This window comes from Diceros bicornis, chromosome 6 (genome assembly GCF_020826845.1).
Source record: "Diceros bicornis minor isolate mBicDic1 chromosome 6, mDicBic1.mat.cur, whole genome shotgun sequence".
Classification (NCBI taxonomy): Eukaryota; Metazoa; Chordata; class Mammalia; order Perissodactyla; family Rhinocerotidae; genus Diceros; species Diceros bicornis.
This window is the reverse complement of record NC_080745.1, coordinates 14,421,041-14,436,300: the sequence shown is the minus strand read 5'-3', so window position 1 is coordinate 14,436,300 and position 15,260 is coordinate 14,421,041. Positions and strand designations below refer to the sequence as shown.

The following is a 15,260-nucleotide window of genomic DNA, read 5'->3' as shown; positions in this document are numbered from 1 at the left end:
TGTTCCCATATTTATTAGATTCATAGGGTTTCTCCACTGTGAAGATTCTCTGACAGACATTGTGGTTTAACATTTGATAGAAGGAACCTTCACTTGCATTATATTCACAGGGTCTCTCAACTGCCTGAACTCTACTTTGTGTAATAAAGCCTCCCTTATTGTGAAATTCAGAAGAATCAAAAGACTGCTTTGAAGTTTGAATCTACTGATCCTGAAGAAGGTCTCTATTATGAAAAAGGGCTTTTCCATTTGGATTATATTCTTTGGAATTTGCTCCAGTGTTAGTTTTCTCACATTTAGTATTAACTAGTGCTCTCCCACTTCCAGTACCCCATCAAGACCTTTCTTACAAAGCTTCTAATCTTAAAATTGAATTCTTGAACTGACCTTGAGTTTTCAGCTTGGCTTTCCTGGTATCTTGCTCCTAGGTCATGAATATTCCATATGTCTTCTACAAAGGAATCCAAAATTTAATACTGTGTATATCTTAACACATTATTATAGTCGTAGGGTTAATTCTTAGGCTTCAGGTCAATCTCCCCAAATGAAGGAACTTTCAAATGCGAATTTCCTCTATCCCACTAGTTTAGAAAAAAACATAACAAACACTAAAAACTGCTATAGCAGACAGGGGAAGAAACCTGGTTATAAACCCAAGAACCTCTGACACCTTACAAATGTGACCTTAAAAACTTGGAGAAGAAAGTTAAGACAAAAAAAACAGGCAGCAGAGAACAAAAGATATTCAAAGTGTTGCTGAACAGGAATGCAGGACTCACAGAGAATGCTATGAGCCCAGTAAGCACAATGAACAGTAAGTAGGGTGATAATAAAAATTAGTGGACAACTATAGTCACTGAGAATATCAGGGGAAAGATTAAATTGGATGAAGGAGCTAAAGTATAGGTCTTTATCTGCTCAAACCTAGTTTACTGTGTTAGGATTCCTAGTAGTTAGCAGACTACAAACTTCCACTTTACTTCCTATTTAGCCATACACAACAATCTAGATGTCAACACTAAAGTACCTTTCTCAGAACATCAATTTCTTCATGTTTAGAGGAACAGTCCTATAGCTTGGGCTTTCACTCTCCATCTAGTTGGCTTAATTTTCACTGGGACAGACAACCCAGGAGCACACACATCCAAAAGGAAAGTTAATAAAAAAGCAGAGTGCCAGCCATCCAGACAACAGGGTGAATTTCCAGTTGTAGCACTAGAGATTTTCAACCCTGACCACCAAATACTGCATCTCCAAAGCAGTGTTACCATGACTCAACACTAGTCTTATTCTGCTTTCATATCTTAGCTCCCACATCTCTGCTTCAGTTTACTACATGATTTTTAAAGATGAATTATTCAACATCATTCTAGAACCTTTACTGACCTTCATATTTATGTTTAAATGCTTGAAAGAAAGTGAAAAATTATGAGCAGAGGCTTGGGGTTGGAACTCATGGCATTTGTGGGGAAATCAAAAGTTATTTGATAGGGACTTGTGCAAGGTTAACTTGGATACACATGAAGTAAGATCCTATGTATAGAAGACACTTAAGAGAGCAGATGAAATGAATATTAGCATGTGTTTGGGGGCCACAAGAAGAAATAAGATGCAGTAGGCAAGAAAGGGCCAGACTAGTGCTTGACAGAAAATTAATTTAAGTGTATTTTGTAATGGTGAGTCAGTATAAGTTTACCATGACAAGCTAGTGGCAATATAAGTTTGCCACATTACACAACTACTTATGAGGATATGAAATTAAGAATTGGCTTTTGACGCTGAGAAGGAAGGGAGTTAGATCAGTGGAACAGGACAGTGGAACTATCCTGTAAGATGGTAAAATATGGGACCAGAATACAACTAAGACAAAGATACTAGAGATGTCAATCTTAGGAGTTCTCAGCCTAAAAACCAATGCTTTGGTCTTAAGAAAGGATGAGCCCTTGCAGAAGTTACTATAAAGGGCATAGAGTAGAAGATAGTGTCTGTTTCTTGTTAATTGAAACTCAATCTTTCAACAAATATCTAGTGAACAACTAATATATATCAGGCATTGTTCCAGGTCCAAGCAACACATAAGTGTACAAATTAGAAAATACATGAAAAGCATTTAAGGAAGCAGAGTGAGATTATCTTATTTTTTTGTTTGTTTTATTTTTTTATCTTAGTATTATAACACTCCAAATAAGGTGCAGTAGATTTTAGGAAAGATAATCAGCATTTTGTGTGAAAAGACAAACACCATCTAAAAGGAAGTATCAACTCTGAAATAATATAATTGATGAAAGTCATAATGATTTGTAATCTGCTTTTAGAGTTTAAAGAGAGAATAGGAAGTTAAAACTGGTGCTGAAAATAACTAAGACATTTCATTGTTAATAAAAGGAGGAAAATGGCATTTGAAAAAAATTTATGTCAGATTTATAAATACTTTAAGATAATAGTTGCATACTTCCATGGCAGGGAGTAGGTGGGAATTCTAGAAAAAAGACAAACTAAAAGTTTAAGTCAAGTCAGTATATAGGAAAGAGAAGTAAATCTATTAACAAATGTCAAGCCAAGTAGGGAATTTAGGTGGAGAGAATGAAAATTGGAGGTGTGATTTATGTTGCTTACATATGCAGGTCAAGGGTGCTCAGTCGTTTCCAAAAGTATAGGGTATTTAAAAAAGAGATTCCTCAAAAGTATTTCAAAAGGCGAAAGGCACCAACCACCTCCCTAATAACATGCCCTATAATTTCTCACTCACCAGGGTAGTTCCGACGTGGAAATTCTACTTCTAATATCCATGGCTCTTTTCCTTGCTTCAACTTGAAGACTGCTTTTGGCTTATTCACACGATAACCTATTAATAGAAAAGATAAATAAAATAATACAAATACTTGGAATTTAGGGACTCTGAAGGATAAGGAAGTGAAGTTTTAGAAGCAGAACAATGAAGGTGCCATTTAGGCTTGACAAATTTAGATTCTTTCAATGGAGAGGGTGGAGACACAAATATTATTTCTGGTACCCAAAATGGCTTCATCAACTTCGACCCCTGAAACAAAGCTAATACCATTCAACTCTACAGAGGCCTTACATGTTCCAGCAACCGGGCAAGGAAATGCAGACTACTCAGAGTTACATATGGGGAAGTTTTTCTCACCCACTGCGAGTAGGTGACCATAGTTCTCCTGCATCACTTCCTTGTACAGGGTCCTCTGAGCAGCATCCAGTAATTGCCACTCCTCCTTGGTGAATTCCACGGTAACATCCTTGAATGTTACTGGTCCCTGTAACAACATATTTCAGTTCAGAGTGAAGTGATCAGAATAGAGTACCACCGAAAAGATGTGTAAACTAGCTCTTAATGTGCTAACTATAGAATTTACTCTGGAAAGTTAATATATACTGCTACTCTGTACCCTGCTTTATACAGAGAGAAAATATTGGTTCAATATATATTTACTAGATATACTCCATGCCTGGAACTCTGCTGGAAATACAAAGATGACCAAAAGCAACTATTCCTGTTACCAAGGAGCTTACATTCTGACAGGGAGGCAAAGATGTAAAAGCTTACATGCAACAGGCACAGCAGGTGTTATGACAGAAGTATGTACAAGAAACAAGATGGTCACAAATGTGAATGGTTATTTGCATTGTGTATTATCAAGTTAGATTTTATTAGGTGGTCAAATTGACTAATGTAAACTTCAGGAATAAAGAAAACAGAACTAGCAAAGGCATGGATGCATGAAAAATGGCACATTTAGGAAACTACAAATAAGACAATACGTTTTGAGGATGGGTGTAGGACAAAGATTAGTTAGAAGGTGATAGTCATGTCAAGTTATAGAACATGGAGTGATTCTAAATTTCTCTTTTGGACCATGAAAATATATTTTGCATATCCCCTTAATTGACGTCTGCTTATTAATATATCATATATTTACATCTATTAGCCTGTTTATTAAAAATTGATGGGGCCGGCCTGGTGGTGTAGTGGTTAAGTGCGCGTGCTCCACTGCGGTGGCCCGGGGTTCGGATCCCAGGTGTGCATCGACGCACCACTTGTCAAGCCATGCTGTGGCGGCATCCCATATTAAAGTAGAGGAAGATGGGTACGGATGTTAGCACAGGGGCCAATCTTCCTCAGCAAAAAGAGGAGGATTGGTGATGGATGTTAGCTCAGGGCTGATCTCCCTCACCAAAAAAAGTAATAATAAAAAATAAAAAAATACATAAAAAAATAAAAATTGACAAGTTTTCTTTTTTTGTATTTATATGAAAGAAAGACAAGAATAGATATTCTGTTATTTGACACTATGTGGACTGTCTTATACGTCTTTGGGATATCCACCCCTTGACTTTGTAGATGCAAATTCAGATAATGGGGAGCCACTGAAGAGACAGATGTAAGCACTACAGTTATATGAGTACGGTAGTAATTGAGAAGAAAACTCTAAAGTAGAAGGGGCAAATGGCACATCAGAAAGATGGAGTGTTAGAAAATTAAGAGACGTGGGCAATAAATATGTACATTAAAGTAGAAGCAGTGGGGGAAAGAAGCATAACTTTGTAATTAATTGGAAATTAATAACTACTGAGAGAAAGGGGGAGAGTAACTCCCTCAGTGTCTTTATGGTTTGGTAATGGCTAGAGCCATAATGCTAATTATTTTCATTCTTTCATTTTTATTGATAGAACTATTTAAAGCTATGAAATTTCCTCCAATCATTGCTTTATTATATTCCACAGAATCTGAATTGCAGTATTTTCACTGGAAGAACATCTTGGCTAGATAGAAATTCTTGCCTCACACTTTTTTCTTGAAAACAGTGTTCTACAACTCCTGTTTTATATATTTATATGTTGCTAACAAGAGTTATGTCAATTTTATTTTCTTTCCTTGCCAAGTGAGTCTTTTTTTTTCCTTGAGACTCAGGGGCCTTTTATTTCTATACTTTTAAATGGGTCTAGTAGTTTTATTAGACTCTCTCTCTTGGTGTTTATCATTCTGGATCAGTTCTCTCTGGCACACAGAGGGCCTTTTCAATATGTAGACTCAGTTTTTCTTTTCTTTATGGAAAGTTTCCTTGGATTATAGTTTTAAATATTAGTTCTCTTCCACTCTTTAGTTTTTGTTATTTAGGGATTCTACTTTGTCGTTCTACTATTTCTATTACTCTCTTCCTAATCCTTGACAATTCTTGTTTTTCCCCCCACCATGGTCTCTTTCCATGCCTCTCCTGTGTTATGTATTGTACGTTCATGCATACTTCGTCTCCGTTAGCTGCACTGTAATTTAATCTTTTAGTATCTGAGATGATTTTCTGTTCTGCTATTTTTTTCCTAAGTTAACTTACCTATATTTTATATTTGCTTTTCCATTTCTATTGTGAGTCTTCAACCTCTCATTCTTAAAGTTCTTTCCTATCTGAAATTACTTAATCTTGGAGAGTTGCATTTTCCTCTACTTTTTGTTTGGGGGAGGAATATTTACATCAATTGAAAAAGTGTTAAATCACACTTTCTGCTTAAATTAATATTGTATGGATGTTGAGTAACTTTTTTGTTCATGATCAGATGAAGATAAAAGTTGATTTTATGGTGGGTAAGAGTGAAAGTTTACTCTAGTTCTTAGTTCAAAAGCTCTCTTCTGTTGGCGTAGTATGTTCACATTCTTGAAGAAAATAGCACCATTGCGGGTAGTGTCTTTAGATTCTTTGATACTGTGTTCTTTTTTTAGGACACCTAATTTCAGCTGCTTGTTTTCTTATTTGCTTCACTACTAAGCACACGGGGATTCCTTCTTTTCCTGAGTTGTTGCCTGCTCCAAGCTGCCACCTGTGTTCCTGGACACATTCTAAGTCCCTTCTTTTCTGTTCCCAGTGCCAGTGCTTGGATCCCAGAGGTCTCAGACCTCTTCTCCATCTTTCTCCAATTAGGGTGAAAGCCTCTGCTTCTGGCAGTGTGCCTACTTATCCTTAGTTCTTTTACAGCTACGACATCACCATCTCTACTCTCCTGACTTCCTGCTCTGGAGTGAGCTCCAAGCTACTTCTGCTCTTTTGATAATGATCTCCCAACTTATATGTTAATTGAAGTTTCCTGTCTCCTAGCTATACAGTAGGAGTAGGTTATGGTGTATGGAAACATCTGTATTTTACCAACTAACATTATTCTATGGCAACTAGGAAATCCATAAAAGAAAATGGGAAAATAAGAAAAAGAATAAGTTGAGCAGAAGGAGACAATGAGTTGAATTTTGTTCATGTTGTACTTGAAGTGACTGTAGAACATATAGCTGGAACTGTCAATTTGGCAGATATACATATAAGTAAATTTCCACAAATAATATTTTCATATATATGAAAAAATAGAGTTCTAGAAGAATCCAAAAAGAAGAATCTGTGAGAGCAGAAATATTTGAGATGATGGTAGGAAAAATTAGGCCAAGACCACAAAGCCTGACAAAACTTCTCTAAATATAAGAGTAGGCCAGGAGGAGAGTGTTTAGGAAACTAAAGAAAGAAAGATTCACAAATAATGGACAGTTCTGGTTCAAAATTCAAATGTAAAAAGTCCAAGTTAGAATAACTCAATAAAAGCACAGCAAAACAGTGAAAGCTGTAATCAGTAAGCAAGACAATCTGAGAAATTTTTGGAAGATCTAGACCATAAGATCAGATAAGAGAAACCAGCTTTTGGACACACGTCCTAACAGAGAGCTCAGGAAAACGTCTATGCTCAGAGTCAGAGGGCTGGAACTGGACATGGACAGTAGACACTGATTTGGCACAGAAATTAATCAAAGTCGAGCTTATATGATTCCTTGCTTTCTTTTTAACAAAGAGCATACAGCAGCAAAAGTATCCTCAGCAAAAGCTGTTGAGAAGAGCTCACCACATAAAGCAGAGGAACTAATATGGGGGCTCTGAATATGGGCACAATATAGCCAAAAAGAGAAACACAAAATTGTTACACACACACACACACACACATTTTATTCCTTTGTAATACATATGGATTTTTTTTTAAAAGCAAAACTGCTGATGAAATACAGCCGTCTGCCACATAATGACATTTCGACCAATGATGGACCACATATACAACAGTGGTCCCATAAGATTAGTACCATATCGCCTAGGTGTGTAGTAGGTTACACCAATGAGGTTTGTGTAAGTACACTCTATCATGTTCACACAATGATGAAATCACCTCATGACACATTTCTCAGGACATATCCCTGTCATTAAGTGACACACAACTGTAGTTACAAGTACTATTTTCTTATGGTATAGCAGCATCACTTTAGCAATTAAAAGAATATCTAAGAGGGGCCGGCCCAGTGGCACAGTGGTTAAGTTTGCATGCTCCGCTTCAGTGGCCCGGGGTTTGCAGGTTCGGACCCCAAGTGCAGACCTACACACTGCATATCAAGCCATGCTGTGGCAGGCGTCCCACATATAAAGTAGAGGAAGATGGGCATGGATGTTAGCTCAGGGCTAATCTTCCTCACCAAAAAAAAAAAAAAAAACCGACGCACAAAAGAATAATATCTAAGAGAATAAGAATAAAACTGATGTGACTTTTCCTATACAGAACCAAATACTAAAAGACAAAGAAGGAATGCCCACAAAGTTCTAATGGAAAAGCTTTTGAACCTAAAATTCCATGCCCTGCCAAATTTTCATTCAAGAATAAGAAAAAAAAAACAGATGTTTTCATAAACATAAAGATTTTAAAAGCATACAAACTATGCACCTATTTTGCAAAGCACTACAATATACTTAAAAGAAATCAAGAAAGAAAAGCAGGTGGTAAACCAGAAATAACAGCTAACAGAGTTGAGACTAATAAGAACTCATTTCTGGTATAGCCATAATAGGAAGCTCTGCAAGTTAAAATGGATTGCTTACAGAGACAGTGAAAAGGAAGACTATCCTGTATAGTAAATAATTACATTGCCCTTCCACGACACTTATAAATATGTTAACAAATTGCTTACATCTTTCCATGGAATACTCACTGAGAGACCATTTTCTGCCCAGAAAATAAATCTTAAACTTAAAGTAATTGAAATCATACAAAATAATTCTCTGACCATAGCCAATTTGAACTATAAATGAATAACAGCGAGTTTTCTGGAAAACTGCCAAATATTTGGTATAATAGTTAAGCACTTTGTTTAGTGATAACAATCAAAGTTGGTTCTCTGAAAGATCAAGAAAATTGATAAAGCTATATCTAGAATGACCAAAAAAACAGAAAACAGAAGTTAACAATATTAGGAATGAAAATGGGGACAATTACCACAAACCTTAGAAACATTAAAAAGATAATAAGGGAATACTATGAACAATTCTATGCCTATAAATTTGACAACTTAGATGAAATGGACCAATTCCTTGAAAAAAACAAACTACCAAAACTCACTCAGGAAGAAATACCTAAGCTGAATAGTCCTACATCTATTAAATAAACTGAATTTGCAATTAAAACCCTTTCAAGATGAGTGATGTCATGAGAAATGGTGTAGTAGAGAGCTTCAAGAATTGGTTCCTCCACTGAGGTAACCAGTAAAAGCTGGCAAAAACTGACAGTCAACTTTTTCAGAACTCTAGAATCTAATCAAAAGCTTGGAAGAACCAGTGAGGTACTTAAGAAAGAGGCTGCTACATTTGAAGAAAGCATTGTGGCATTTTTGCTTACCCACCCACCATCCCCTTTGCCCCAGTTCAGTGGGGGCAATAAAGACAAGGCCCACATTCTTGGTGCACCTTGTTGTGCCAGGGCAGGACAACACAGGCCTTGTTCTCAAAAAACTGCTATGAATTTTGTCTGGTGGTTTCCTAGTGGACAAATGCAGAGCCTTGCCTTTGTTTTGCCCCTCTAGGGCTGGAATGGCTTCCTGAGCCAGGCTCAATTAAAGGCATTTAAAGACATATACTATCCACAGCCATGTGAGGCAAGAGATCTGGGGCAAGCAACAGACACTTCCAAATGCCCAGGAAGGAGGAAGCTGAGGAGGAAGAGGCTAGGTAGAATAAGAGCTTTGAAGGACTACAGTGTATAAACCAGGGAATCCAGAGAGCAATGTGCATGCCCAGGGCTGCACACATGTGCAGAAAACACCTGAAAGGACACCACGCTTGCACTCTGGCTGATTTTAGGACTCTTCACAAGCAAGAGGTGAAGGTTAAGGCAGAAGTATAGGCAGCCTGGCTAAGTATAGAAAGAGTGCCCCAGCTTAGAGCCAATCTACAAATACTGAACGAGTATTTTTCTTTTTGGTTTCAGAAGTTAAAGGAAATCTCTGTGAGATCACTGGCTGACTGCTGAGACAATGGAACAGAAATGGCAGTGACCACACATGACAAGGAATACAGTCTTTGAAAAAACAGTTTGGAAAGTAAACAAATGAAGAACCACAGCCTTCAGCAAGCAACAACGGCAAACCCTGGGGAGGTGGCTAATCTGATTTCCAGAGTAACCACATTATAATATTCAAAATATCCAGATTTTAACCAAAAATTAAAAGGCATACAAGTAAACAATTAAGTATGGCCCATTCACAGGAAAAAAAAAGAAATTGACTAGAATCATCCCTGAGATAGTCCAGACATTGGATTTACTAGACAAACAATTTAAATCAACTCTCATAAGTATGCTCAAAGAGCTAAAGGAAACCTGGACAAAGAACTAAAGGAAACTAAGAGAACGATGTAGGAACAAATAAAGAATATCAATAGAGACAGAAGTTATAAAAAGGAACTAAAAAGAAATTATGGAGCTCAAAGGTACAGTAACTGAAATTCAAAATTCACTACAAAGGATCAACAGCAGATATGAATACACAGAAGAATTTGTAAAATTGAAGATAAGACAATTGAAATGATCCAGTCTGAGGAGCAGAAAGAAAAAAGAATGAAGAAAAGATGAACAGAGCCTAATGGACCTGTGGGACACCATTAAGCATATCAACAGAAGCAAATTTGGAGTCTCAGAAGGAGAAGAGACAGGGAAGGGGACAGAAATAATATTTGAAGAAATAATGGCCAAAACTTTCCAATTTGATGCTAGAATAAATCTATACACACAGGAAGAACAATGAACTCCAGAAAGGATAAACTCAAAGAGTTCCAAACCCAACATATTATAATCAAATTGTCAAAAGCAAGAGACAAAGAATCTTAAAAGCAGCAAGATCCTCAATAAGATTAAAGCAGATCTCTCAGTAAAAACCATGGAGGCCAGAAGGCAATATGGTGACATATTAAAGTGCTGAAAGAAAAAAACTGTCAACCAAGAATTCTAAATCTAGTAAAATTACCCTTCATCAGTGCAAGAGAAATTAAAAGACACTCCAAGATAAAAGCTGAGAGAGTTTGTTGCTAAAAGACCTGCCCTACAAGAAATGCTAAAGGGAGTCCTTCAGTCTGAAATGAAAGGACACTAGACACTAATTAGAGACCACATGAAGAACACAGGTAAACGTAACTATGTAGGTAAATATAAAAGCCTGTATTATTGTATTTTGGGGATATAACCACTTTTTATTTCCTATATGACTTAAGAGACAAATGCATAAAACAGTAACTATAAATCTATGTTAACGGGCACACAACATAAAAAGATGTAATTTGTACAACAACACTATAAAGAGGGGAGAAATGGATCTATATATCAGCAGTTTATGTATGCTAATGAAGCTAAGTTGGTATCAATTCAAACTAAATTATTATAAATTAGGGATGATAATTGTAATCCCCAGGGTAACCACTACAAAATAACTTAAAAAATACAGAAAAGGAAATACAGCGTAAATCAAAATGGTACACTAGAAAAAATTAATCAAACACAAAAAAGAAGGCAATCTTGGAGGAATTAAGGGAAACAAAATAAGGCATATAGAAAATAAATTGCAGAAGTCAGTCCTTCATTAGCAGAAATCACTTTAAATATGATAAAGGTGGAGATTGGCAGGATGGATAATAAAAACACGACCTGAACATAAGACTCACTTTAGATCCAAAGACACACAAAGCTTGAATGTGAAGGATGGAAAATGATATTTCATGAAAATAGTAATCAGAAGAGAGGTAGGCTGACTATTTTAATATCAGACAAAAGAGGCCATAATTAAGAAATTGAAACAAGAGAAAAAGAAGGACATTATATATTGATAAAAGGGATAATTCATCAGGAGATATAACATTTACAGACATATATACAGCAGAGTCCCAAAATATATAAAGTAAAAAATGACAGAATTGAAAGAGAGACAGTTCTAAAATAATAGTTGGAGACTACAATAGCTCACTTTGAGTAATGGATAGAACATCTAGATAGGAGATCAATAGGGAAATAGAGGTCTTACCACTGTAAACCAACTAGATCTAACAGACTTACATAGAACACACCACCCAACAACAGGAGAATACACATTCTTCTCAAGTACGTATGGAACATTTCTCCCAGACCATATGTTAGGCCACAAATCAAATCTCAGTAAATTTAAAGACTGAAATCATTCAATGTATCTTCTCCAACCACAAAGGAATGAAGGTTGAAATCAATAACAGAAGGAAAAATGGAAAATTCACAAAAAGTGTGGAAATGGAATACACTCTTAACCAAGGGGTCAAAGAAAAACCACAAGGGAAATTAGAAAACACTTAGAGAAGAATGAAAATGAAAAATAAAGTATACCAAAACTGCTGGGATGCAAGAAAGTCAGTGCTTAGAGGGAAATTTATAGTAGTAAATACCTACATTAAAAAAGAAAAAAAAGGGCTGGCCTGGTGGTGTAGTGGTTAAGTTTGCATGCTCCACTTTGGGGTCCTGGGGTTTGCGGGTTCAGATCCCAGGCACAGACCTACGCACCACTTATCAAGCCATGCTGTGGCAGGCGTCCCACATATAAAGTAGAGGAAGATGGGCACAGGTGTTAGCTCAGGGCTAATCATCCTCAGCAAAAAGAGGAGGACTGGCAATAGATGTTAGCTCAGGGATAACCTTCCTCATCAAAAAAAAAGAAGAAAGATCTCAAATCTATAACCTAACCTTATACCGTAAGAAACTAGAAAATAAAAAGAATAAACTAAACCTAAAGCTAGCAGAGAGGAAATAATAAAAATTTAGAGTGGAGATAAACAAAATAGAGAATAGAAAGACAATAGAGAGATCAACAAAACTAAAGATTAGTTCTTTGAAAAAACCCAAAAAATTGACAAACTTTTAGCTAGAATGACTAAAAAAAGAGAGAAGACACAAATAACTAAAATCAGAAATGAAAGAAGGGACATTGCTACTGACCTTTCAGAAATAAAAAGTATTATAGAAGAATTCTATGAATAATGGTACAACAAAAAATTAGATAATCTAGACAAAATGGACAAATTCTTAGAAACAAACTACCAAAACTGACTAAAGAAGAAATAGAAAATCTGAACAGATCTATAAGAAGAGATTGAATCATTAATAAAACACCTTCCAACAACAAAAAAGGCAGAGGTGGGAACACTTTCTAACTCATTAAATGAGGCCAGTATTACTGTGATACAAAAGCCTGACAAAACATCAAAGGATAAGAAAACAGCAGACCAATATCTTTTATGAATATAAAGATAAAAATCCTTAACCAATCACTAGCAAATCAAATCTGGCAAAATAAAAAATAGATTATACAACATGACCTTGTGTGATTTATCCCAGGGATGCAAGGGTGGTTTGACATACAAAAGTCAATCAATTACATATTAGAACACAGGAAAAAAGTAGATGATCATTTTAATTGATGCAGGAAAAGCATTTGACAGAATTCAACACCGCTTCATCATAAAAACACTCAGTCAACTAGGAATAGAAGGGAACTTCCTCAACATGAGAAACAGCATTTTTAATCCCCTTCCTCCCCCAGCTCATAGCATATTCAATAGTGAAAGACTTGAAAAATTTCTCCCTGTAACTAGGAACAAGACAAGGATGCCTGCTTTTGCCACTTCTATTCAACACTGTACTAGAAGTTCTAGCCAGAGCAATTAGACAAGAAGAAGATATAAAGGCATACAAATTGGAAAGGGAAAAATAAAAATATCTCTATTTGCAGATGACATGAATCTTCATATAGAATATCCCAAAGAATCCACAACAACAAAAACTAATAAAGCTAATAAAAAAAGTCAGCAAGTTGCAGAATATAAGATTGACCCACAAAAATAAGTTGTGAATGAAACTTCAGTGAAAATTCAAAAAAGAAATTAAGACAATTCCATTTAAGGTAGCATCAAAAAGAATAAAATACCTAGGAATAAATTTACTCAAGGAAGTGTAAGACTTGTATGCTGAAAACTGCAAAACATTGCTGAAAGAATTAAAGACCTATATAAAAGAAATGACACTCTGTGTTCACAGACTGTAAGATTAGTATAGTTCAGGTAATAATACTACCCAAAGGAATCTATAGATTTATTGCAATCCCTATCAAAATCCCAATGGCTTTTGCAAAGAAATGAAAAGCCCATTCTCGAATACATATGGAATTGCAAGGAGTCCCTAACAGCCAAAACAAAATTGGAAGAGGACTCACACTTCCCAATTCAAATTTTACTACAAAGCTACGGTAATCAAAACACAGTGGTACTGGCATAAGGAGAAACATATTGTCCAATGGGAAGGAATTGAGAATCTAGAAATAAAGCCATACATCTATGACTACTTGATTTTCAAAAAGGAAGCCAAGACAATTCAATGGGGAAAGAATAATTTCTTCAACAAATGATACTGGCATAACTGGATATCCACATGCATAAGAATGAAACTGGACCTCTACCTCACCCTATATACAAAAATTAACTCAGAATAGATCAATGACCTAATATAAGAGCTAAAACCATAAAACTCAGAAGAAAACACAGGGGTAAGTCTCTCTACCTTAAATTTGGCAATGAATTCTAGATATGACACCAAAAGCACAAGCAACAAAAGAAAAATAAATTGGACTTTATCAAAATGTAAAGCCTTTACTTATCATAGGACACTACCAAAATAGGGAAAAGACAACACACAGAATGGAATATAATATTTGCAAGGCATCTATCTGATAAAGGTGTACAATCCAGAATATATAAAATATACTTAAAATTCAATAACAAGACGATAAACAATCCAGTTAGCAAATGGGCAAAGAACCTGAATAGACATTTCTCCGAAGAATATATACAAATGTCTAAAAGCACATGAAAAGATGTTCAACATCATCAGTCTTTAGGGAAATGCAAATCAAAACCACAGTGATACCACTTCACATTCACTACAAAAGTGTTAAAAAATGGAAAATAACAGGTGATAGGGAGGATGTGGAGAAATTGGAACCCTTGTACGTTGCTGGTGGGAATGTAAAATGGTACAGCTGTGGTGGAAAGTTTGGTAGTTCCTCAAAAAGTTAAACACAGAATTACCCTACAACCTAGCAATTCCACTTCTAGATATAGACCCAAAAGAATTGAAAACAGGTACTCAAATATTTGTACTTGAAAGTTCACAGCAGCACTATTCACAATAGCCAAAAAAGTGAAAACCACCCAGATGTCCATCAATGGATGAATGGATAAACAAATTGTGGTATATATACACAATGGAATATTATTTAGCCATAAAAATGAAGGAAGTATTGATAGATGCTACAAGGTGGATGACTTTGGAAAACATTATGCTAAGTGAAAGAAGCCAGACAGAAAAGGTCACATACTACATAATTCCATTTATATGAAATATTCAGAATAGGTAAATGAACAGAGACAGAAAGTAGATTGGTAATAGCAGAGACTAGGGGGAGAGGGACTAGGAAGTGACTGCTTAATGGGTACGGGGTTTTCTTTTGGAATGGTGAAAATGTTTTGGAACTACATGTTGTAGTAGTTCTATGACATTGTGAAGGTACTAAATGCCACCCAATTGTGCACTTTGAAATGGTCAATATTATATTATGTGAATTTCACTTCATTTAAAACAGACAACCAAACAAAACCTTCTAACAAAGAAAACTCCAGGCCTAGATGGTTTCACTGATGAATTCTACCAATTATTAAAGGCAAAAACAATACCAATTATATGCAATCTCTTCCATAAAACAAAGAGGACAGAACCATTCTCAACTCATTTCATTTGAGGCCAACATGACCCTGATACCCAAACCTAACCAAAAACATTACCAGAAAAGAAAACTACAATAGTGGCTGGCACCAGTTTGTACCAGATCAGGAGTGCTG

At 35.8% G+C, this 15,260-nt stretch overlaps 2 protein-coding genes across 3 annotated transcripts in view; one reads left to right on the top strand and one right to left on the bottom strand.

Annotated features, from left to right (window-relative positions):
* LOC131406967 (zinc finger protein 33B-like) overlaps positions 1 to 12,213 on the top strand; it is an 84,067-nt gene extending 71,854 nt beyond the window's left edge. The window contains exon 6 of one of the 2 annotated variants that reach the window (XM_058542898.1): positions 9,289 to 12,213. In XM_058542898.1, the coding sequence (XP_058398881.1) occupies positions 9,289 to 9,323 (35 nt within the window). In that variant the 3' untranslated portion in view covers positions 9,324 to 12,213. Of the gene's footprint in view, positions 1 to 110; positions 236 to 9,288 lie in introns of those variants that run through there. The other variant, XM_058542897.1, reaches the window with a different exon arrangement.
* Positions 1 to 15,260, bottom strand: part of LOC131406971 (zinc finger protein 25) — a 31,508-nt gene that overhangs the window by 3,674 nt on the left and 12,574 nt on the right. Inside the window, exons 3-5 of the mRNA XM_058542913.1 lie at positions 3,149 to 3,275; positions 2,750 to 2,845; positions 388 to 451 (exon numbers count right to left, since the gene is read on the bottom strand). Of these exons, the coding sequence (XP_058398896.1) occupies positions 388 to 451; positions 2,750 to 2,845; positions 3,149 to 3,275 (287 nt within the window). The remainder of the gene's footprint in view (positions 1 to 387; positions 452 to 2,749; positions 2,846 to 3,148; positions 3,276 to 15,260) is intronic.